The sequence below is a fragment of the Ovis aries genome, chromosome 13, assembly GCF_016772045.2.
Source record: "Ovis aries strain OAR_USU_Benz2616 breed Rambouillet chromosome 13, ARS-UI_Ramb_v3.0, whole genome shotgun sequence".
Classification (NCBI taxonomy): Eukaryota; Metazoa; Chordata; class Mammalia; order Artiodactyla; family Bovidae; genus Ovis; species Ovis aries.
The window spans coordinates 28,811,422-28,835,915 of NC_056066.1; the positions used below are offsets into that span (position 1 = coordinate 28,811,422).

General features: G+C 40.6%; 1 protein-coding gene across 2 annotated transcripts; it reads right to left on the reverse strand.

Moving 5' to 3' along the window:
- Nucleotides 1-921: 921 nt before the first annotated feature.
- CDNF (cerebral dopamine neurotrophic factor) lies at nt 922-24,429 on the reverse strand. 2 transcript variants are annotated; one of them, XM_060397384.1, is made up of 5 exons: nt 24,212-24,334; nt 17,043-17,128; nt 12,006-12,133; nt 10,785-10,926; nt 922-5,738 (listed from the first exon to the last, which is right to left on the reverse strand). In XM_060397384.1, the coding sequence occupies exons 2-5, from the start codon at nt 17,068-17,070 to the stop codon at nt 5,560-5,562; spliced, it is 477 nt and encodes a 158-aa protein (XP_060253367.1). In that variant the 5' UTR covers nt 17,071-17,128; nt 24,212-24,334; the 3' UTR covers nt 922-5,559. The 2 variants fall into 2 exon arrangements, with proteins under 2 accessions (XP_060253367.1, XP_004014286.1); XM_004014237.6 differs by lacking the exon at nt 17,043-17,128 and having other exon boundaries at nt 24,212-24,429.
- Between the last annotated feature and the right edge of the window lie 65 nt (nt 24,430-24,494).

A 24,494-nucleotide genomic window follows, 5' to 3' on the forward strand; every position in this document is an offset into this window, starting at 1 on the left:
GAAACAGATCAGTCAAACTCGGGACCCATGACTTAGGCCCTTGCCACTCAAAGTGTTGTCCCTAGTAGAGCAGCCTGGGCATCACTCGGGGGCTTGTTAGAAATGCAGAGTCCCAGGTCCCACCCAGTCCTACTGAGTCAGAATCCACATTTTAACAAGATCCTCGGGTGACCTGTGGGCGTCCCTTGTGTCTCAGCTGGTAAAGAACTGCCTGCAATATGGGAGACCTGAATTTGGTCCCTGGGTTGGGAAGATCCCCTGGAGAAGGGAAAGGCTACTCACTCCAGTATTCTGGCCTAGAGAATTCCATGGACTATACTGTCCATGGGCTCACAAAGAGTCAGACACCACTGATCGACTTTCACTTTCACTTTCCGGGTGACCTGTATACACACCTGGAAAAGTTTGAGTGGCACTGCCTGAGAGTAAATGCCCCTCAAAATACCAGATTTTGATCTGAAGGACCTGCTGCACAATGCTCATATTACCTAGATGTATATCCTAAAAAAAATGAGACAGATATATGACCCAATTTTAAGATCAGATTATCTTCAAATGATTAGTTTCTCAAAAGGTTCAAAATGCACTAAAGAAGAACAAACATGAAGGTTGTAAAAAGCCTAAAATTAGGCTTTTATAATTAAAAATAAAGTAGGGAACTTTACACATAATGACAAAAATCCAGAAACAGTGACCATTTTGGCTATTTATCACACGAAAGCTTTTTTATTCTCATTTTAAAGTTACTAGCCGCTAATCCCTGACAAGTTCATTTGTATCCTAACTGCCTAGCTGAAAACACTTTCACCTGTGCAGGATTTAAAAGTGTAAATTATATTCTAACATATTCTTACAGTCTGGAAAATTTCACTCCACTCCACAAAAGAACTCCTAGTAAGTAAATGCAATTCATTTTTAAAATTTTTATTTTATTGAAGTTTAGTTGATTTACAGTGTTGTGTGAATTTCTTCTGTACAGCAAAGTGACTCAGTTCAGTTCAGTTCAGTTCAGTCGCTCAGTCATGTCCAACTCTTTGCGACCCCATGGACTGCAGCACTCCAGGCCTCCCTGCCATCACCAACTCCCGGAGACCACCCAAACCCATGTCCATCCAGTTGATGATGCCATCCAACCATCTCATCCTTTGTTGTCCCCTTCTCCTCCTGTCCTCAATCTTTCCCAGCATCAGGGTCTTTTCCAATAAGTCAATTCTTCGCATCAGGTGGCCAAAGTATTGGAGTTTCAGCCTCAACATTAGTCCTTCCAATGAACACCCAGGACTGATCTCCTTTAGGATGGACTGGTTGGATCTCCTTGCAGTCCAAGGGACTCTCAAGAGTCTTCTCCAACACCACAGTTCAAAAGCATCAATTCTTTAGCACTCAGCTTTCTTCACAGTCCAACTCTCACATCCATACATGACCACGGGAAAAACCATTGCCTTGACTAGAGGGACATTTGTTGGCAAAGTAATGTCTCTGCTTTTCAATATGCTATCTAGGTTGGTCATAATTTTTCTTCCAAGGAGTAAGTGTCTTTTAATTTCATGGCTGCAATCGCCATCTGCAGTGATTTTGGAGCCCCTGAAAGTAAAGTCTGACATTGTTTCCCCATCCATCTGCCATGAAGTGATGGGACCAGATGCCATGATCTTAGTTTTCTGAATGTTGAGCTTTAAGCCAACTTTTTCACTCTCCTCTTTTACTTTCATCAAGAGGCTCTTTAGTTCTGCTTCACTTTCTGCCACAAGGGTGGTGTCATCTGCATATCTGAGGTTATTGAGATTTCTCCCAGCACTCTTGATTCCAGCTTGTGCTTCCTCTAGCCCAGCATTTCTCATGATGTACTCTGCGTAGAAGTTAAATAAGCAGGGTGACAATATACAGCCTTGACGTACTCTTTTCCCTATTTGGAACCAGTCTGTTGTTCCTTGTTCAGTTCTAACTGTTGCTTCTTGACCTGCATATAAGTTTCTCAAGAAGCAGGTCAGGTGGTCTGGTATGCCCATCTCTTTCAGAATTTTCCGCAGTTTATTGTGCACCACAGAGTCAAAGGCTTTGGCATAGTCGATAAAGCAGAAATAGATGTTTTTCTGGAACTCTCTTGCTTTCTCCATGATCCAGCAGATGTTGGCATTTTGATCTCTGGTTCCTCTGCCTTTTCTAAAACCAGCTTGAACATCTGAAAGTTCATGGTTCATGTATTGCTGAAGCCTGGCTTGGAGAATTTTAGGCATTACTTTACTAGCATGCGAGATGAGTGCAATTGTGCGGTAGTTTGAGCATTCTTTGGCATTGCCTTTCTTTGGGATTGGAATGAAAACTGACCTTTTCCAGTCCTGTGGCCACTGCTGAGTTTTCCAAATTTGCTGGCCTATTGAGTGCAGCACTTTCACAGCATCATCTTTTAGGATTTGAAATAGCTCAACTGGAATTCCATCACCTCCACTAGCTTTGTTTGTAGTGATGCTTCCTAAGACCCACTTGACTTCATATTCCAGGATGTCTGGCTCTAGGTGAGTGATCACACCATCGGGATTATCTGGGTCGTGAAGATATTTTTTGTACAGTTCTTCTGTGTATTCTTGCCACCTCTTCTTAATATCTTCTGCTTCTGTTAGGTCCATACCATTTCTGTCCCTTATCAAGCCCATCTTTGCATGAAATGTTCCCTTGGTATGTCTAATTTTCTTGAAGAAATCTCTAGTGTTTCCCATTCTATTGTGACTCAGTTGTACATATATATATATATATATATATATATTCTTTTCCATATTATTTTCCATTACTGTTTGTCACAAGATATTGAATATAGTTTCTTGTGCTATACAGTAGGACCTTATTTATCCATTCTATATATAATACTTTGCATCTGCTAATCCCAAACTCCCATTCCTTCCTTCACCAACCTCCTTCCCCCTTGGCAACCACAAGTCTGCCTACTATGTCTGTGAGTCTATTTCTGTTTTTTCGATAAGTTCATTTGTGTCATATTTTAGAGTCAACGTATAAGCAATATCATATGATACCTGTCTTTCTCTTTCTGACTTACATTACTGAGTATCATAATCTCTAGGTCCATCCATGTTGCTTTACCTGGTATTACTTCTTTCTTTTTTATGGCTAATAATGATAACTACTAGTTTGTTCTTTGTATCTGTGAGTCTGCTTCTTTTTTGTTATATTCACTAGTTGTTTTTTTAATTTCTTAGATTACACATACAAGTGACAGCATACAGTATTTGTCTTTCTCTGGCATTTTCACTGAGCATAATACCCATGTGGTTACTAACGGCAAAAAATGTCATTCTTTTTTAGGGCTGAATGCTATTCAGCCCATTGTATATACATACCAGACTTCTTTATTCAGTCATCTGTCAGTTGACATTTAGGTTGTCTCCACGTCTTGGCTTTTGCAAGTGGTGCTACTGTGAACACACGGGTACATGTATCTTTTCAAATTACAGTTTTGTCTGGATATATGCCCAGGAGAGGGATTGCTGGATCATTTGGCAACATTAAGCAAATGCAATTCCTAAACAAATAAGATGTTTTGAATCAATTGACTTTAATTAATTTTCAAATAATTTTTCTATAGCAGTATTTTTAGGTGTAATTTACATACAATAAAATGCCCACATCTTAATTATACTGCTGGATGAACTGGACAGTCATCTTCACCCATGTAACCATCACCCTGATCAAGATATAGGACATTTCCATACCCCAGAACATTCCATTTAACTGCCCTGCAGTCGTTTCCCTCTTCCACCTGCCACACAGAGCCAGCTGCATCTACAATGGGTACTATATTCTTATGTGACCAGAAAATGGAACCAAAGATGATTTTACAATTTAAATCTGATAAAATAGCACTAAGACTCATAAAGCTCCATGTTGCCTGCAGCTGGTCTTAATAAGCTTCTATCCTCTATCAAAAGCTTGTCTAGAGACTTTCCGGGTGGTCCAGTAGTTAAGAATCCATGTTCGAATGCAGGGGACAAGGGATTGATCCCTGGTCAGGGAACTAAGATCCCACATGCCTCTGGGCAACTAAGCCTGCATGCTACAACTAGAGAGCTTGCACACCTCAATGAAGACCCAGCACAGCCAAAATAAATAAGTTTTTCTAATATGTGATAGGAAGAAAGGCAAATGACCTTGAGCTTAGCTCAATTAACAGTGTGAGTGTAGATGTATGTGTGTGTGTGTGTCATGTTCAACTCTTTGCGACCCCATGGACTATAGCCCTCCAGGCTCCTCTGTCCATGGGGTTCTCCAAGCAAGAATACTGTCCATGGGATTCTCCAGGCAAGACTACTAGAGTGGTTTGCCATCTCCTACTTCAGGGGATCTTCCCAACCCGAGGATCAAACCTGTGTCTTCTGTGTCTCCTGTATTGGCAGGTGGATTCTTTATCACTGAGTCGCCTGGGAAGCCCCAGATGGTAAAGTAATTTACAGCTAAATACAAAGTTTACTTTTTAAAAAACTTCTGATTTCACCAGGTCATCATTTGAGTTGAAGTTGGGAATTAGGTAAGCTAAACATCTTTTCTTTTGTCCTAATCCAACATATTTTTTTTTAATTGGAGTATGGTTGCTTTGCAATGTTGTGTTAGTTTCAGGTATTACAGCAAAGTCAATTAGTTATACACATACATACATCCGCTTTTTAAAAAATTCTCTTCTCATATAGCCCATTATAGAGTAATTGAGTAGAGTTCCCTGTGCTACACAGCATGCTCTTCTTAGTTACCTATTTTATATACAGGAGTGTGTATCAATTCTAATCTCCCAGTTTATCCCTTCTTCATCCCCCCACCCTTAGTAACTAACCATAAGACTGTTTTCTACCTCTGTGACTCTGTTTTGTAGATAAGTTCATTTGTGCCCCCTTTTTTATAATCCACATATAAGCAATATATAAATGTCATATAATATTGCTTATATGTGTAATACTAAAAAAAAGGGGGGGGGGACCTGGAAAATTTCAGGACTGTATAGTCCATGGGGTCACCAAGAGTCGGATACGACTGAGCGACTTCACTTTCACCTTCCACTTTCGTACATCGGAGAAGGAAATGGCAACCCACTCCAGCGTTCTTGCCTGGAGAATCCCAGGGACAGAGGAGCCTAGTCGACTCTGTCTAGGGTCTATAGGGTCGCACAGAGTTGGACACGACTGAAGCGACTTAGCAGCAGCAGCAGCAGCATACAGAAAGCTTCTGAGTACTCTCTTCCTACTTAGAATCAATTTACTCCACTGATTTTTCAGTGGTTCCCTTTTCCCAGTGTAAGGAGATAGGCAATGGTAATTGGCATATAAGAAAATTATGAGAAAGGCACTTGTAGGTTTTGGTACACTGCAGATTTAAGAAACCACTAATACTAACAGTTCTACTTATAAACTCAGGTAACCAATTCTGAAGTGTCATACCCAAACAAAAAGTCTGAGACCACATATATTGAAATTCCTGGTTCCTCTCAACCAATGCATCCATATCCTAGAGAGGCATTTTGTCTCTAATTACAGCCAATGGTGCGCTGGCTTCCAGGAGTCAGAGCTCTGTTTGGGGGTGCGTCGCTGCATACTTGGGTGCCAGTTCTTTGATGAGATTCACGTAGTCGGTTTTTTCTGCACAGGCCCGGCACTCTTCTCCCCAGCCATGCAGTATCTGCTTCAGCTCTGCTACTCTCAACTTGGACAGGTCCACTGATGCCAAGTCCAGTTTCTTTTCTTCATGACAAAAAGGAAAGGGATACATTAAAAAAAAAAAAAAAACTAAGAAAAGCAAATGGTGTTACTTATCTTGGTATTGTCTACCCTGTGATCCAAAGTGGGGAAGAATTCCAAGGTCTATGGAAACCAAGACATACCTAAGAAAAATGTATCGTATATAAAGCTATTTTAGGATAACTCATGATCTATCAGCTTTCCTGTCCATGGAATCATACTTGTTGCAAAATGGGGACCTATGCAGTGTTCCTAAAACAAATAGCACCACATCCTAATCGCTACTTTTAAGGCAAAAATAAAGGAATCAAGAGGCTGGTGCCTTGGGATGGCCTTGTGTGTGGCCAACTGAAAGCATGGATTGTAATTTACTAGAAAGTATGGTTCACTTTCTCTTTTAGTTTTTTTTTTTTTTAAATGTGGACCATTTTTAAAGTCATTATTGAATTTGTTAAAATATTGCTTGTTTTATGTTTTTTTTTTTTTTTGGCTGTGAGGCATGTGGTATCTTAGCTCCCCAACCAAGGACTGAACTTGTACCCTCTGCATTGGAAAGTGAAATCTTAATCACTAGGCTGCCAGGGAAATCCCATGGTTCAGTTTTTATAGAAAGATATGTCTGAGGTAAAACGGGTGAGCATATAAATCACAAAGCACTAATACAAATTAGTTTTTATACAAATTTAAAGAATTTAAATACAATTTTAAAATATAAATTTAAAGAATATAAATACAATATAAAGAATTTTAGCTAGTTTTAAAATACAAATTTAAAGAAACACAAACACATGAATGAAATTAGGAGCATTCTCACCAATCCTTAGCTATTCTGGATCTCAGCTTAAACTCACCTGATTTCCCCTCCCCTACTGAGATCACCAAGCCACACAGAGTTGATTTACAGTCCTTTGGGGTATACCAACTTCTCTAATGCTGGTGCTTCTGTACCAGCCAATCTGGTTCCTAACATTCTTGCCAATAGTATCTGTCACCAGCATCTAACTCCTCTAGCAAGACTACTGTTTCCCTATTTACAGATTATCTTCAGAGAACTCAGCTACTGCTCTATTGCCAAGCCCAACAATAGAAAAAAACAATTAAGCTCATCTATAATATACTCATGACTATGATTTCTGTATCAGAAAGGGGCAGTTTTTCTCTTTCAAAACAAAGTGTCCCTCCCCACCTCCCCAGCCACTAGGTGGATGCTTGCTTATAGCTACAGCACTTCAGTTGACTTATTCAACTATTAGTTCTGGGACTTCTCTGGCTGTCCAGTGGTTGAGACTACACACTTAGCTCCCCAACCAAGGATTGAACTTGTACCCTCTGCATTGGAAAGGAAAATCTTAATCACTGCAAGAGGCATAGATTTGATCCTGGGTCAGGGAACTAAGATCCCACATGCTGCATGGTGTAGCTAAAATATTTTTTAAAAATTAGTGGCATCCTAGGACTTTTTTGGTTTGACATCTTCTGAAGCACTTCTTTTTACACCTACATGAAAGAACATGGCATTTAAAAGCCTTTTAATAACCTAACAGAGCTGTCAAGTGACTTATCAAAATTTTCCAATAAGTGTATCCTAATTTAAAAGTTGAATTTTAGACTTAGGAAAAAAACTTAATCAAGGCGGTCAAAGATCTGTACACAGAAAATGTCAAGACTTGGATGATAGAAATTGAAGAATACACGAACAAATGGAAAGAGATCCCATATTTATGGTTTGGAAGAATTCAGAATGTCCATACTGGACTTCCCTGGTGGTTCAGTGGATAAGAATCCACCTGCCAATGCAGGGGACACAGTTTCAATCCAGGAAGACTCCACAGGCCACAGAACAGCTGAGCCCATGGGCCACAACCATTCAGCCTCTGCTCCAGAGCACAAGTGCAACTGCCAAGCCTGTGCACTGCGATTACTGAAGTCCACATGCCTGGAGCCTGTGTTCTGCAACAGGAGGCGCTCAGCATTTGAGTATGGCGTGCTTAATCATGTCTGACTCTTTGTGACCCCATAGGCTAGCCCACCAAGCTCCTCTGTCCACGGGATTTGCCAGGCAAGAATACTGGAGTGGGTTGCCATTTCTTACTCCAGGAGATCTTCCCCACCCAGGGACTGAACCAGGTTTCCTGCGTCTCCTTCATTGGCAGTTGGATTCTTTACCACTGCGCCACCTGGGAAGCCCTCTGCAACAAGAAAAGCCACCGCAATGGGAAGCCTGCACACTACAACTAGAGAAAAGTCCGAATAAAGCAGCAAGACCCACAGCACAGCCCAAAATCAATAACATGAAGTGTTTTTTTAACTAAATGTCTATACTATCCAAAACTATCTATAAAACCAATGTAATCCCTACTAAAATGCCAGTGGCACTTTTGCAGAGATAGGGGAAAAAAAAGTCCTAAAATTTGTATGGAATCACAAAGGACCCCGAATAGTCAAAGCAGTCCTGAGAAAGAACAAAATGGTGAAGACAGTTAATAATGCTGTATTGTATATTTGAAAGTTGCTAAGAGAGTAGAGCTTAAATAGTCTCAGCACAAAAAGGAAGGGTAATTAGATGATATAATGGAGCTGTTTGCTAACCATCACAATTGGTAATTACATGATAATGGTGGAGATATTAGCTAACATGGTAATCATATTATACTATATAAGTTTATCAAATCAACATATTTTATACCTTAAACTTACACACTTTGATATGTTAATTATATCTCAGTAAAGCTGGAAATAAATCAAAATTGTATATAGAGCCTTTTTTATTTGGAGGGTCATTACACTCTGTGCTGCAGAAAATTCTTCCATTCGTGTGTGTGTGTGTATTTTGAATTTAAACTTTTTATTTTAATTGGTGTGTAGCCAATTAACAATATTGTGATAGTGTCAGGTGCATAGGAGAGGGACTCTGCCATACATATACATGTATTCATTTCTCCCCAAATTCCCCTCCCATCCAGGCTGCCACATGACGTTGAGCAGAGTTCCCTGTGCTATACAGTGGGTCCCTGTTGGTTATCCATTTTAAATATAGCAGTGTGTAAATCTCAATAACAACCTCCCTAACTATCTTTTTCCGCCACCCTTCCTCCACTGGTAACCATAAATTCAAGAATCTTTACAATTTTTAATAATGATTCCTATTCTTTTAAAAAAACAGAGAAAGCAGAAACATCCTCTCAGGTTCAAAACCAAATAACACCTTCCTGATTGAAAACATATTCCAAATCTACACTTACCTTGTTTTTTAATTTCATGGTTGATATGACAGAATAATACCTTTTAAGAGAACCTTTTATAGCCCAGATTTTAGTACTCCACAGCTCAAAGGCCCTTGTTCAATATCAACTTTTTCACCAAAAGGAAGCTGGGAAAAATTTAGAGCTAGTGGTCTATTCAAGATAAATAGTGGAAGGAGAAAATTACTTTCTTTTAGGTGCTGGTAGTTTCTTCAGGTTATTCTGGAGAACTTATCATTTGATATCAATTTAAAAAGAAAATTCTCTATGGCACCCTAAAGCTACAGGGGAAAGGTTGATACCAAAAGTAAATCCAGTCCATGGCTCCCCAGGGGCCTCTAGTGGCCAGCATTGCTGAAACATTAGTGAAGTATTCATTCCTTCTCAATACTATTTGATGAATTTTTCTATTATTCAAGGAGCCCAGTAAGATACCTTGCTCATAGCAGAAATTATTCCAAAGAAATGTGCTAAACAAAAGAATCAGTACAGTTTTGTCCCTTTGGGGACTGTTTTTCCTACGGACTCAGTGATTCCTCCTTCTACTTCATTACTTGGAAGCTAAGAAAAAGATGCTAGTCCATCATCACCACCCTGGAAGTTAGGGCTTGCCCTTGCCCAGCTGAGAAACAGGTTGTCTTTGATATCTTCCAGACATTAAACCTTTTTAAAGCCAGATGTGCAGCTATGGCGCACAGGCATATTACACAGCTATGTTGGAAAATAAGACTAAAATATTAATGATTCAGAGTTGGGTACTAATTACTTAGGTAGTTTAAAATACTACGCCATGTATGTAATGTGAAAACAATGACATAAACAAAAGAAATGGACTTCTCCTGGTGGAACTGGAGGGGTTAAAGGATGGGCTAAAGGCGGAATTCCCCAGCCTTCTATAAGTCCTATCCATCTACCCCAAAGGCTGGCCCAGATACAAATTATCTGTATGAGAATAGATATATGTATGTAAAATTTATAAGGCCAAGGATAACGTTTTAAATAGGACATCTTCCTTTTCTGGCTGTTTATTTTCAGCACTCTTGATAAGTCTATTTCATCAGCCAAAATCTGATTTAATGTGATTAACCTATTTCCTAAAAGTTAAACCTGGCAGAGTGATAGACTTAGGAAGAATGTTAGAGCCCCATTTAAAAGTTCAGGGTCCTTACATTACCTTTGAGTAGATGCACCTTTGGTCTTGATAGGTTCGTAAAGTCGTTCAGTCGTGTCTGACTCTTTGTGACCCCATGGACTGTAGCCCACCAGGTTCCTCCATCCATAGAATTTTCTGGGCAAGAGTACTGGAGTGGGTTGCCATTTCCTTCTCCAGGGCTTAATAGGTTACCAAGAGCTAATTCACCATGAATAGCTGCTCCCTTGAATTTTTTTTTTTAATTGGCCATACCACATGGCATGTGGGATCTTAGTTTCCTGATCAGGGATTCAACCCATGCCCCCTGCATTGAAAGGGCAGAGTTTTAACCATTGGACCGCCAGAGAAGCCCCTCCCTTGATATTTTGAACTTTTCCTTGACATATGTAGTTGAAAATGTCTTGGTGATTAAAGAGTTTAAATTTTGCCATTTGGGTGGGCAGTTTCACCTAATGCTGATTGTGCCAGAATTCATTTTTCTTTCCTGAAAGAAGCTCAGACAACACAGGACACCATCCAGTAGCCCAGCATCCTATTAGCAAGTGTAGAATTCCTTTCCTTCTAACACTGTTTAGAAACCTGGCCCCATGCTTAGGGAACTGGCAATACATTGGACATTGGGGGCAGGGGGGGGAACATTAAACTCCATTATACCATATTTCAGCTCACAGATCTGACTGTCCATCTTCTTCAGCTTCTCACAAATCTTCACTGCAGGCATGTGCACACTCATCGGGCGAGTGACCTCACTTAGGATCTTAGTAGCGGCATCTTTTGTTGCTCCTAGATAGTAGCACTGAAGGGGAACAAAGAGAATTTAGGGTCCCAGACACTGGAAAAAGCAAGCAGTATAATTTCCAGAAGTGAGAAAGAGGTTAACCTAGTTTTCCCGGGCCAGGTCTTAAACTTAACCCCTACTCACTAAGACGTGAGAAAACAATGACTCCATTCCCATGATCAGCCTAATTTGAAGAGCCCTGAAATTCACATTAAACTTAAAGACCAATGATGAGAGATAACAGTTGCTAAATGTTTTGTCTGTATCAGATGCTGCTCTCAGGGCTTTAAAGGTATTGATGTATTTATTTCTCATACCAAGGCTGTGACATTAGTACTAGAACTTTCCCTATTTCACACCCAAGCCAACTGGAGGTCACCCAACCGGCAAGTAGAAGAGACTGAATCAATTCAAAAATCTAGCCTTCTGGCTCTGGGGTCCATGCCCTGTTCCATCCTGTTGTACTGCCTTTCAAGCTACCTGAAAAACATTTTACATTTAAAAATATAAACCTTAATGGTGCAGACAAATGCTGAGATTTGTATAGTGTGTCAGTGGTAAGCAGTTAACAAGGCAAATTTAACTGACAAATTCAATACAACAATTTTAGGCAAAGCAAATTGGCCCAAGATTGTCTTTAGTGCTATAAAGACAGTATATTGGAACAAGTCATTTGTGTTTACCCAGGAAACACCATTTCAAGATAATAAAAATACTTCATTAATTATGCATAAATAATGATGTAAAAATATTTTGATAGGTTTCACTAATTGTCTTCACTAGAAATGTAAAGTCTACCCACACTTAACTCAGGACACTAAATAAATTCTCATTAGGAATTCAATTGTATAGTAAATAATTTCATTTAAGAAATCATGGAATTGGTTGCCTATGTTTTTTCCAAAAAGCCAGATGAAACCAGACATATTGTAGGTGAAAATACATTGACTCCATTTTCCTGAAAGATCAATTTTTGCTGGCCTTCTACAGGGAACATGCTTGGGGCAAGCATCCAAACAGGAGAACATTAAACTCAAGATGAAACAGCAGTTTTCTCCCAGAACAGGAGGGAAATGAAAGGTGAAAATTTACCATACCAGGCGGTTTTCTTTTCCTTTGACATCCAAGCAAAAGTTGATTAATTCCTTTTCTATGGTGTCCAGGGAAAAGTTGACTCCTCTGGCTATCAAGGAGTTGTAGAATCGACTCAAGAATTCTTGACATACTATAAGGAACAAAGAAATTATGTATTTGTGTATTTATGTACAGTGTCACCACTACCACACCTATGTACATGTCCCTCCCACCAAATAAAAAAGTATGATTCAACGCATCGTGACAACAAATTCATATTATAAGTAAGAATGGTTTGGGGTCTGTACCTATTCGCTTAGTATTGGGCCTTGAATAACATAAGTTTATTGGATCAATCCAGTCTGTGAAACCAAGTTCCACTCTCAAATATGAGAATTTCCCACCTAATATGAGAATGTCACTAACCCTATAGGAACATATAGCCAGCCTCCTCTGGGACATGATGCTAGGGACAGCTTTGGTAAAGCACAGAGAAGAACCAGAGTATGTGTCTTGAATGAAGCTCCTTGGTAGTAGGCATCTGTGTCTTTGTTCCAGTTTGAACCCCTATCTAAACAATCATATTCAGTCCCAGGGTCCAAAGTCAATGAAGAGATGATGATCAGAAGAGGCACAGGCAATAAGAACAACCCTAGTTACTGGCTGTTGGCACCATTCTGAGTACTTTGTGTGGATGAACTCATTCCAGTCTCAGAACTGAGCTCTGATGTAGATACATTTCTACCCCTATTTTGCAGATGAAGAGGCTGAGTCAGAGAGAGGCCAGTGAACTTGCCCAGTAAATGGTGGAGGTAATTTGATCCCAGGAGGTCTCACTCTGGTGCACAGCCTCATCCACTAGGTTACTGTGCAACAGGAGGAGCTGCTTTCCCATGTTGCTGGCTCAAAGGGGCAGGTGTGTGGTCCAAGCAAGCTGAGAGGGAGATGGAGACCAGAGCTTATGATGGAACAAAGCAGCCCTAATATTAGAAAGAGAATTCTAGGGGAATATCATAAGGAACAGCAGCAAATTCTATGGTTGTTATTTAGTCACTTAGTCGTGTCCAACTCTTTGCAACCCTATGAGCTGTAGCCCACCAGGCTCCTCTTTCCATGGAATTTCCCAGGCAAGAATACTGGAGTCGGTTGCCATTACCTTCTCTAAAGGATCTTCCCAACCCAGCCATCAAACCCGTGTCTCCTGCGTCTCTTGCATTGCAGGCAGATGCTTTATTGTTGAGCCATCAGGGCTCATTAAAAATTCCAAAAGTTTTGTCAAATCAGATTTGACGAACTGATCCAAAAATACGTATGAAAAAACAAGAGCAAATGAAAGCCAAGAAATTTCTGAAGAAGGAACTTGGGGAGCAGATCTTACTGATATCAAGACATTCTAAAGCAATATCATTTAAAACATGGTGGGACTGGCACAGAAAAAAAAAGCTGCTGGAACAAAAGTGAGACTAGAAACAAATTCAGAAATCTAGAGGAGCTTGGTATAGGATGGAAGCAATGTTAAAAATCAGTGGGGGAAAAAATGCACAAGTCAGTAAATGATACTCGGACCATGTACCTTGGGAAAAGTTCAACTTAGATCCTTATCAGAAACTACACAAATGTGAATCCCAGGAGAATAAAGACATAAGAGAAAAGCCACATAACACGTTTTAGAGGAAAGCATCTTTTTCAGGATAAGGAAGAATTTCTTAAAGAAGATACCAAACCAGAGACTGTATATTTAATTACATCAAAATTAACCACTTTTGTAAATGCAAAATAAATCATAAGCAAATGATAAGACAAGCCACAAACTGGAGGGAGGTCTTTACAACTTATATAACTGACAAAGGATTAATATTCCAAACACATTTTTGCTGTGGTCATACCCTTAGGTCCAGTCATTACCAGTGACTGTAACTTCTCTGTATTCTCAGTGGAAACATTTCGTTGTCCAATCTTCACCTCCCATCTTCCCAGCTCACATCCTCTAACATCCCAGCACTAACGATTCTCTGACCCCGCCAGGTCACATTGATTCTGCTACCTCTCTACCATGCTTCTTCACCCAGCTTACATTCTGTGGTTCAACATTATAATCACTCCTTTTCACACAAATTCAACTCCCTTGTATCGCTCTCCTTTGTTGGACTCACCCAGCAAAATCTTAACGCTGGTTGAAACCTCTTTCCACCCACTTGACACCTGCACTCACTTAACATGGCAGGAGGAAACTGCACCACCAGGCTCACTGGTCTCGCTGTTAATTCATGACTGCTGATTTCAATGAACCCCCAGTGCTTCCAACAATCCCACTGCTTGGACCTCACCCACACTCTATCCCACTCCCAAAAGGATGACTACACAGTAGCTCTCCAGCAAGCCTTGCCTAACACCTCCACCCCATCATCATGGTTGATCCTGCTTCCCATTTCTTCGAGGGGCAAAAAAAAAGCAACAAAAGAGAACTCTCATTTGCCTCTGTCACCGCCTCTACTACACAACAGAGTCTACTTTAATTCTATGAATGAAGTGTGACAACTCTTCCACCTGCTAAGTAGATCCTATCAGCTCCCTGCTCCTGCACCTCTGCCCTCTCTCCTGTATTGTTCCCATGAACATGCTGTTAATTCTCACATCTTAAAAGCAACAATATCTCCCTCAATACCCCTCCCCAACAACAAACACCATCCCATTTCTCCACTCCTCTTTAAGAAAATCACTCTAAAATAAATTTTATACTTGTTTCCAAGTCTCTCCTATTTTTAGTTTTAAATATTTATTATAGGTTTTTCTGTAGAAAAGAAAGATTTAGTTCTTTTGCCTAAACCCATCTCCTGTAAAAAGCGTTTGGTTGGATATTTTTATGTAGCCTTAAAATCTTTGTAAGGACAGGGAAGCCTGCATGCTGCAGTTCATGGGTTCGAAAAAAGTCGGACACCACTTAGCAATTGAACAACAGCAACAGTATTTGTCTCCTAACTTGAGTATTTACAACTTAGTACTTAAAAAATATAATAATGCCACCTGCAGGAAAAGAGCTACAACTTTTTTTAAGATAAAGTTTAAAATCAGGTTAGTGAAATTATTAAACTACCCATAAACTAGAAACATTGTTTCCAGCAGTTCCATCCACACCTTCTAGAACTGAAGTTGGTCCCACATTATCTGCTCCACTTTATTTTGGATGGTAAAAAAGACACCGGATTAGTCTTGCTGGTGTCAGGACCAGGGGGAATTGCTACCTAGGAATAAGATACATGTTATAATGCGTTGAGACTTTAAGAATAACCAGAAGTTCTTGAATAAATGTAGGCTAAACTTCATCATTCCAATTTTATTTTTACTGTTGCCTTAAATAAATTAGTTCCCAACTCCATACTCAGAGGCAATTTAGAAGTGACTCAGTGCTTGGGCTCTGAAGCCAAACTTTCTGGGTCCAAATCCTGGCTTTACTATTTAATATTTATTGGCTGTGACTTCAGGCCTTTCAACGTTGAATCATCTGACAGTCTAATTGCCACTCCTTTGAAGTTTTATCAGTCTTTTTCTGTGCTTAAGATTTCCTTTTGTGTTTTTCGGTTTCCTTCTTATGTGGTTAGATGTGGAGTTATTTTTATTTATACTGTTTGGAATATGCTGGACTTCAAAATCTGTGGATGGGTGATTTTCATCAGTTTGGAAAAATGAGTTACCATCTCTTTTGCTCCATCCATACCTCTCTCTTCTCCTTCCGGAAGTCCAATTAACATACGTGGAAATTTTTCTCTTGATCCACATTGTACCTTTATCTCTGTTTTGTATTTTTATTCTCGGAATCACTCAGCGATTCCTTCTTGACAGTTTTTTCAGTCTTCAACTCTCTAAGTCTTTTTCTCAGCTCTGTCTAACCCACTATTAATCCCACTTATTTCTTAATCTATTTGTATTTGTCTGGCTGAGCCGGGTCTTCGCTGCTGCAAGTGGGTGTTCTCTAGTTTCAGTGCACAGGCTTCTCATTGCAGTGGCTTCTCTTATTGCAGAGCATGGGCTCTAGGCACCCAGGCCTCAGTAGTCGCACTCGTGGGCTTAGTAGTTGTGGCACACAGGCTCAGTTGCTCTGAGGCAAGTGGAATCTTTCCAAACCAGGGGATCAAACCCATGTCCCCTGCTTTGGCAAGTGGACTCTCCAAAACTGAACCACCAGGGAAGTCCTAATCCTACTAATTTCTGTTTGTGCATGCTTATTTGGTTCTTTTCCACATATGTTGGAAATATTTTTAATAGTCTCCTGCCCTTTCAATCCCTTCATTTCTTTACATATAATAAACATATTTTATATTCTGTGCCTGATAATTCTAATCCCTGAAGCCTTTCCAGGTATGCTGCCTCTGTCTCTTGTCTCAACTGGCTGCCACTGAGGATGCTCTTCTTCCCATGTGTTTGTGACTTTTCCAATCGTGAGCTTTCTTTCTGAGAACTTTGTTGGAATTATTAGAATTTTGTGGGACTGGGTTGAAGGTAGATTCCTATCAGTGAGATTAACATTTGCTCATACCTACTTGAAACCCCTTTAAACTAAATTCTCAGTTTGAGATGCTTTGGATCACCCAGGTCGGCTGTGTGCATTTGGACTTCAATGCACATGTGTGGCAGCTTGTGACTCTGACTGATTAGGAGGTATTTTTTGTTTTCCCTTTTATTCAGTAAAAAACTTCAAGTACTACAATTCCCTTTAGTCTCTAGAGATGGTGGTAGAGTTGTGGTTATTTCCAGGTCACCTTTTATAATGAAGGTCTAGCTCTCTAGGGTTTCAAACTAATTGGAGGAGGATCCAGGTATTATGTGCCTAACTTGAGAAGGTTCTGGACTATATCTTTATCCTTCTTTTTTATTGTATTCATTCTTTTTATTTTATAGCCATGAAAAATCTAACTTCCAATCACCTGGGTGGCAAATACTCTCAAGAAAAGTCCCAGCCTCAGGGGTCCCTTTACCTCCTTTGGTTCCCATTTTCACATTGTTTTTGTCCTCTGAGTATGCCTTCCTGGGCTTCCCTGGTGGCTTAGTGGTAAAGAGCTCACCTGTCAATGCAGGAGACATAGGTTCCATCCCCGGGTCAGGAAGATCTTCTCGAGAAGGACAGGGAAATCCATTCCAGTATTCTCGCCTGGGAAATACCATGGTCAGAGGAGCCTACCAGGCTACAGTCCATGGGGTTGCAAAACAGTCAGACGCGACTTAGCAACTAAACCACAAACAACAAGGCCTTCCTAACTTACACTTCATATTTTTCATTTTATCCAGTGTTTTTAGTTGTTTTCAGCTGAAGGACTGGAAATGTCCATTTTTAGAACATGATTTTTACGCTATTTAATAAAAACAGAACACTAAATATAATAGCCATGCTGTGGTTTTAACAAACATTTATTGAGCAATTAGTAAGTGCCTGACAGTATTCTACAGGCTGTTGGAAAAACAAAGTTCCTACTCTCAAGGATTACATGCTAGTGAATAAATAAAAATCTCTGTGGCTATGAAAGAACATCAACTTGGTCAGGAGGATAGAGGGTGACAGGGTAATAGTATTATTCTAAATGGGGTGGTCAGGGAAGGTCTCTCAGATAAAGTTGTGTTTGAGCAGAAAACCTAAGGAAATGGGAAAACAGATTAAGTGGACTGCTGGGGAGAAACTCTCCAGGCAGAGGGAAGAATAGGGCAGGCGTGTGCTTGGCAGCACCAGGAACAGTCAGGGAGCCGATACTGGGGAAGTAGAGTGATGAAGAGGGAAGGTAGTAGAAAGTGAGGTCAAATAAACAGCAGCATGTCAGGTCACCTAGGGCCTTGGGGCCATGGTAGGGACTCTGAATCCTGCTTTGACAAGGGATGCCATTATAGGTTTTGAGAGGAGTGCAGTGGTCTGACATGACTTTTAAACTATGCCTCTGGAGGTTCTTCAGAGAATACTCTGCAGGGGGGCAAGAGGAAAGGAGGCAGAACAGTTTGGAGGTTCTTAGAATAGCTGCCTATCTTGGACCAGGGTGGGAGCTTTGGAGGTGATGAGATGCTGGATATATTTTGAAGGCAAAGCCAAAAGAATTTACTAATGGATTAGATGTGGCATGAGAGAGTCACAGAGGTGTGGGCAGAGACAGAAGTCAAGAATGACTTCAAGGATTTTGGCTTGAGATACTGTAAGAGTGGAGTTTACCATTTACTAAACTGGGAAGCTCAGCAGGAATTCAGTCTTTTTTTAAATGTATTTTTATTTATTTGACTGCACTGGGGCTTAGTTGCAGCATGTGGGATCTAGTTCCCCGACCAGGCATCAAACCTAGGCCTCCTGCACGGGGAACGCAGAGTCTTAGCCACTGGACCCACCAGGGAAGTCCCAGGAATTAAGTCTAGACATACTTCAGTGAAGTTTGAGATACTTCTAGACAACTGTGACATTAATGTTACATGCATCCACTTGGAGAGTGTTTTTGAATGAGATTAACATTTAGATCCATGAACTCTAGGTAAATGGATTTCCCTCCATGATGTGGATAAGCCTCTTCCAATCAGCTGAAGGCCTGAATAGAACAAAATTGATTGCTCTTCCCAAACATGAGGGATTTCTCCAGAAGACTGCCTTATGCACTATCAACTCTTCTGGGCCCCCAGCCTGTTGGCCCATAATACATACTTTAGATATCTCAGTCTCCATAATCAGGAGAGCCATTCCTTATAATAAATCTATCTGTAAGTATGTATCTATCTATCTTCTTGGTCTGTTTCTCTAGAGAACGCTAATACACTATTTGACACCGCAAACAGTAAGGAGCAGCTAGGTATGTACATCTGGAGTTATATGATTATATTCTTTGCAGCCAAAGATGGAGAAGTTCTATACAGTCAGCAAAAACAAGATTGGGAGCTGACTGTGGCTCAGATCATGAACTTCTTATTGCCAAATTCAGACTTAAATTGAAGAAAGTAGGGAGAAGTACTAGACCATTCAGGTATGACCTAAATCAAATCCCTTACGACTGTACAGTGGAAGTGACAAATAGATTCAAGGGATTAGATCTGATAGAGTGCCTGAAAAACTATGGATGGAGGTTCATGACACTGTACAGGAGGCAGTGATGCAAGACCATTCCAAAGAAAAAGAAATGCAAAAAGGAAAAATGGTTTTCTGAAAAGGTAAAAAGCCCTTACAAATAGCTATGAAAAGAAGAGAAGTGAAAGGCAAAGGAGAAGAGGAAAGATATACCCATTTGAATGCAGAGTTCCAAAGAATAGCAAGGAGAGATAAGAAAGCCTTCCTCAGTGATCAGTGCAAAGAAATAGAGGAAAACAATAGAATAGGAAAGACTAGATATCTCTTCAAGAAAATTAGAGATACCAAGGGAAACTTTCATGCAAAGATGGGCACAATAAAGGACAGAAAGGATCATCGAAAAAGCAAGAGAGTTCCAGAAAAACATCTATTTCAGCTTTATTGACTATGCCAAAGCCTTTGACTGTGTGGATCACAACAAACTCTGGACAATTCTTAAAGAGCTGGGAATACCAGACAACTTTACCAGCCTCCTGAGAAATCTGTAGGCAGGTCAAGAAGCAAGAGTTAGAACTGGACATGGAACAACAGACTGGTTCCAAATTGGGAAAGGAGTACGTCAAGGCTGTATATTGTCACCCTGCTTATTTAACTTATATGCAGAGTACATCATGAGAAACACTTGACTGGATGAAGCACAAGCTGGAATCAAGATTGCCGGGAGAAATATCAATAACCTCAGATATGCAGATGACATCACCCTTATGGCAGAAAGCGAAGAACTAAAGAGCCTCTTGATGAAAGTGAAAGAGGAGAGTGAAAAAGTTGGCTTAAAACTCAACATTCAGAAAACTAAGATCATGGCATCTGGTCCTATTACTTCATGGCAAATAGATGGGCAAACAGTGGAAACAGTGACAGACTTTATTTTCGGGGGCTCCAAAATCACTGCAGATGGTGACTGCAGCCATGAAATTAAAAGATGCTCCTTGGAAGAAAAGTTATGACCAACATTGACAGCATATTAAAATGCAGAGACATTACTTTGCCAACAAAGATCTGGCTAGTCAAAGCTATGGTTTTTTCAGTAGGCATGTATGGATGTGAGAGTTGAACTATAAAGAAAGCTGAGCGCCAAAGAATTGATGCTTTTGAACAGTGGTGTTAGAGAAGACTCTTGAGAGTCCTTTGGACAGCAAGGAGACCCAACTGGTCAATCCTAAAGGAAATCAGTCTTGAATATTCATTGGAAGGACTGATGCTGAAGCTGAAACTGAAACTCCAATACTTTGGCCACCTGATGCAAAGAACTGAGTCACTGGAAAGACCCTGATGCTGGGAAAGATTGAAGGCAGCAGAAGGGGACGACAGAAGATGAGATGGTTGGATGGCATCACTGACTCAATGGATGTGAGTTTGAGTAAACTTCAGGAGTTGGTGATGGACAGGGAGGCCTGGAGTGCTGCAGTCCATGGGGTCACAAAGAGTTGGACACGACTGAGCGCCTGAACTGAACAAAATGGTGTTAAAGGATGAGACCACAGGATAGGGAGAGATCCCAGGTCTCAGTGTGATGTTAACTCCATTGTGTAGGAGTTGAAAAGATGTAAAGAACCAGAAGAGACTGAAATAAGAAGCCAAAGGATGAGAACAAAGAATGAGTGTGTCCCAGGAGACAGTGAAGAAAGTGTTAAAAGGGAGGGACTAACTGATCAGTTGTGTTGAATGTTACTGATACAATGTGGAAAACATGCATTTTGCTAAGGTTAACTAGCAAATAGACCAAGTATGCAAAGGAGATACCTGCTGTAGTGATCAATGCAGAAACCATCTTTAAAGCTTCCTGGTGACCTCTGATTCCCCTCTTCCTGCAAAAGAAACCCTGTGTTCTGATGCCTAAAAGCTCCTTCTCTATTCTCAAATACACCTTCAGATGATATCCACACTTCAACTGTTGCTCTGTCAATGTATTACCTAGATGATGGAAGTTGGGAATTCTAACTTACACTTTGAATGATACACTTTTGACTCACTAAAAGCTATATAACCTGTTATTGAAGCACTATATAATGCATGTTCAACAGAATTGAACTATGCACCATGGTAGCTGCTGGAGATGATGTGGGAAGAGAAAAGGTCTTGACTGTCAAGGAAGGCACACATGGAGGAAGCCAAAATGATTTCTCAACACTATGAGACAGGTACTAGATGCAAAAGGGCGGCACCTCCCTGGAGGAAGTTGGAAGATCAGTTAAAGATACTATGTATGGGAATTACATGATCACCACACTAGAGGAAGGATGCAATTGTGGCAGCTGAAAATGGTGAAGGTTGGTAACAAGGCATTGGAGCCGGGCAGAAGAAAGGAGCAGAGTCAATCAGAAGGTAGAGTCAATAGCCCCAGTGTTTGGTGGGTTTAGGGGATCAGGGAGAGAAGTCTAGTCTAGTGGAATAGTTATATACTGGTGTCATAGCATAACAGACTTGGGGGACTGAGAAGGAGAGGAGAAAATAACTTTGCTTTGTGACTCTGTTGAGTTTGAAGTAGAAGATATCTAAATAGAGGTGTTCAGTTGTCAACTGGATGCAAGATCTGGGACTCCAGAAAGGAGATGGGGTCGGTATAAACATTTGGGATTAATCAGACTATGGGTAGGTCAATTCCAATTGCACAGAAGAGTGTGTAGACTGAGAAGAGAAGAGGGCAGAGGGCAAAATTCTGGAAAATTCTTATACTGAAGCCATGTCTAGAGAATTAGAAACTTTCAGATACTGTCAAACAAATGACCACAGAGACAGGAAGCAAAAGCAGGGGTAAAGCAGTATCATAGCCATGAAGAGAAGAAATTTTAAGGACTTCCCTGGTGATCCAGTGGTTAAGACTCTACCATTCCACTGCAGGGGGTGCAGGTTCCATCCCTGGTAGAGGAACTAACATCCGCATGCCACCTGGCATGGCCAAAAGGGAGAGAAGAAAATTTCTGAAAAAGTCAGTGGTGTCCCATGGCAAAGAGAAGTCACAGTAAGAATGGAAAAGATTCCTTGGGCTTACATGAAGAGAGTAATATCACTATAAATCAACTAACAAATTAGTTTAAGGATTCTGGCATGTATTTAACCAGATAACCATACTCCTTTTACTTATGCTGTAGGGTTTTATTTATTAAAATTAGTCCCATAAGTGAATATGAATATATAATTATCAAAGTAAAAAAGAATTTTAATAGTCCCATAATACTATCCTTTAAATGAGATTCAGAAATATTTTTTTTTTCAATAAGCTTCACATGACCTAAAACAATCAGAAACTTAAATATTCTCAGGACTCAGGCAGATAAAATGAATGGGTAAGCCAATCCAAGCACCAATGGGCTGTCCTTTCTGAAAAGAGCAGCCACAGCTAATTCCCACTATATGGAATTAGACAGATGGGCTAGTCTTGACTGGTAACCTGGTTTTCAAGATAAGTCAGAATCTGAATTTTTAAATATGACATCTCCCAATTTCAAAAGACAGCCAATTAATTTTGATGTTTTGTCAGTTTTTTTATTGATAGAAGAAATCAGTGGTGTCCCATGCCACAAAATAGTCATGATAAGAATGGAAATTTGCTCTACATTATGTATAGTATAGCATTTTAATCTTACGATGGGAAGTTAATTGGCTAATGATGAAGACTCATAAGCAGAAACAGACCCAGATCTAGACTTTTTCGTTTTGTTCTAAAACCAGTATTTCCTTCGCTATGATTCTACAGTGTTAACCAAGGGGAACACACACCCAGGTTAGTCAGACATGCAGGTTAATAATCACAATATGCTGCAATAAATTCAAGTTAGAAGCTTCAGATTTAATTAATCCATATGTTCTGGCTCTTCTGAAATGTTTGTAAGTAGAAACTCTGGAAACTAAACTGCTGATGATTAATCCAATCAATTGTTTATGCCCTTATAAGTTCTGCTTTATACGTGTAGGACCAAGTTATACAGGACCTTTAAACAAAATTATGATATTTAGCTGAGTAAATGCCTGTATCTAAAGTTTGATAATAACATCATGTAGGTATTTTAAATTTCTGGAGAAAAGCTTAATTATTGCAGGGCCGACAGAAAACTGGACTCCAACAGTGAAGACTTATTCATTTATATGGTACAGTCTGTAGTTACCCATTCATTCAACATGTATTGTGAGGTTACCATTTTCTGTTATGTGAGAATAGATTTTCAGGCTTAGGGCTGAGTGAAGGATATACATCTAAAGTAATTATTTCAATGAATTAAACACGAGGTAAGTGCTCCAATAGCCCAGGAGGAAGGGGCTTAAAGTCAAAGTAGCTCAGTCGTGTCCGACTCTGCGACCCCATAGACGATACAGTCCATGGAATTCTCCTGGCGAGAATACTGGAGTGGGTAGCCTTTCCCTTCTCCAGGGGATCTTCCCAATCCAGGGATCAAACCCAGGTCTCCCTGATTGCAGGCAGATTCTTTACCAGCTGAGCCACAAGGAAAACCCAGAGAGGGAGGAGCTAGCACAGCTGATTATCTTCTTTGATCTCGTTAACAGCCCTCTGAGATAGGATTATCACGTTGATTTTTCAAGAACCAGTTACAGTGCCAGTTGGAGCCAGAAGGCTGAGTGGGACATAGACCCATATATTCTAGCTCCAAGTCCACAGAGGAGATTCTGTGAACAGCAAAGGACTCCTTCTTCTGTATTCCTTTTTCTAACCAGTTAAAGCACTCCTTTGTAAAGCACCTTTTCCCTTTGAAGTCCTAACAAATGTTAATTCTGTCCTCTGATTTAAGCCATTTCACCTCAATTACAGATAGTTTGTCACGTTTTGTCTTTTTGGGAGTTACAAACTAATTTGAACTTGAAAGACTTCTGTGCACTACAAGTGTTGCCGGTTAGGACAGCACGTGCCTCTGCAGCTAGACGTGTGTGCACAAAATTGAGTCCAAATCTAAACGCACCAGCTTTGACAGCGGCGGTTTAATAGAGCAAGACCAAGAACGCAGTCTGAAGGTGTCACTGGGCCCAGCTCGAACTTTTGCCTAGGCTTGGACGAAGGCGATCAGAAACCAGGGCCAGGGCCCGTATTCCTGAGTGCAATGTTATTAATAGCCAAGGCTGGGAGACGCCAAAGCTAACAACAGCTGCGCTGTGACCTGGTGACATCGCCATGCAAGCAGGTCTCACACCGCTCACCTTCACAGTCGGCGCCCGGGATTCCCCCGGCCTCCTGGCCCTGCGCCCGCCCCGGGTTAGAGACCCAAAGTCCGGCGCAAAAGGCCACCATTGCGGCTGCGCCGCCGCACCACATGCTGAGCCAGCAGTTTCAAACTCCTCGCCACCTACGAAAAGAACAGCCGAGCGGGTACCGCCCGCAGTACGCAGCAGCGCAGAGCCTGGGATACAATGAATCTACCCGAAGTTGCTAGGACAAATGACGCAACTCAACCGTGAGTTTCCATTGGCTCTCAGGAAAAAG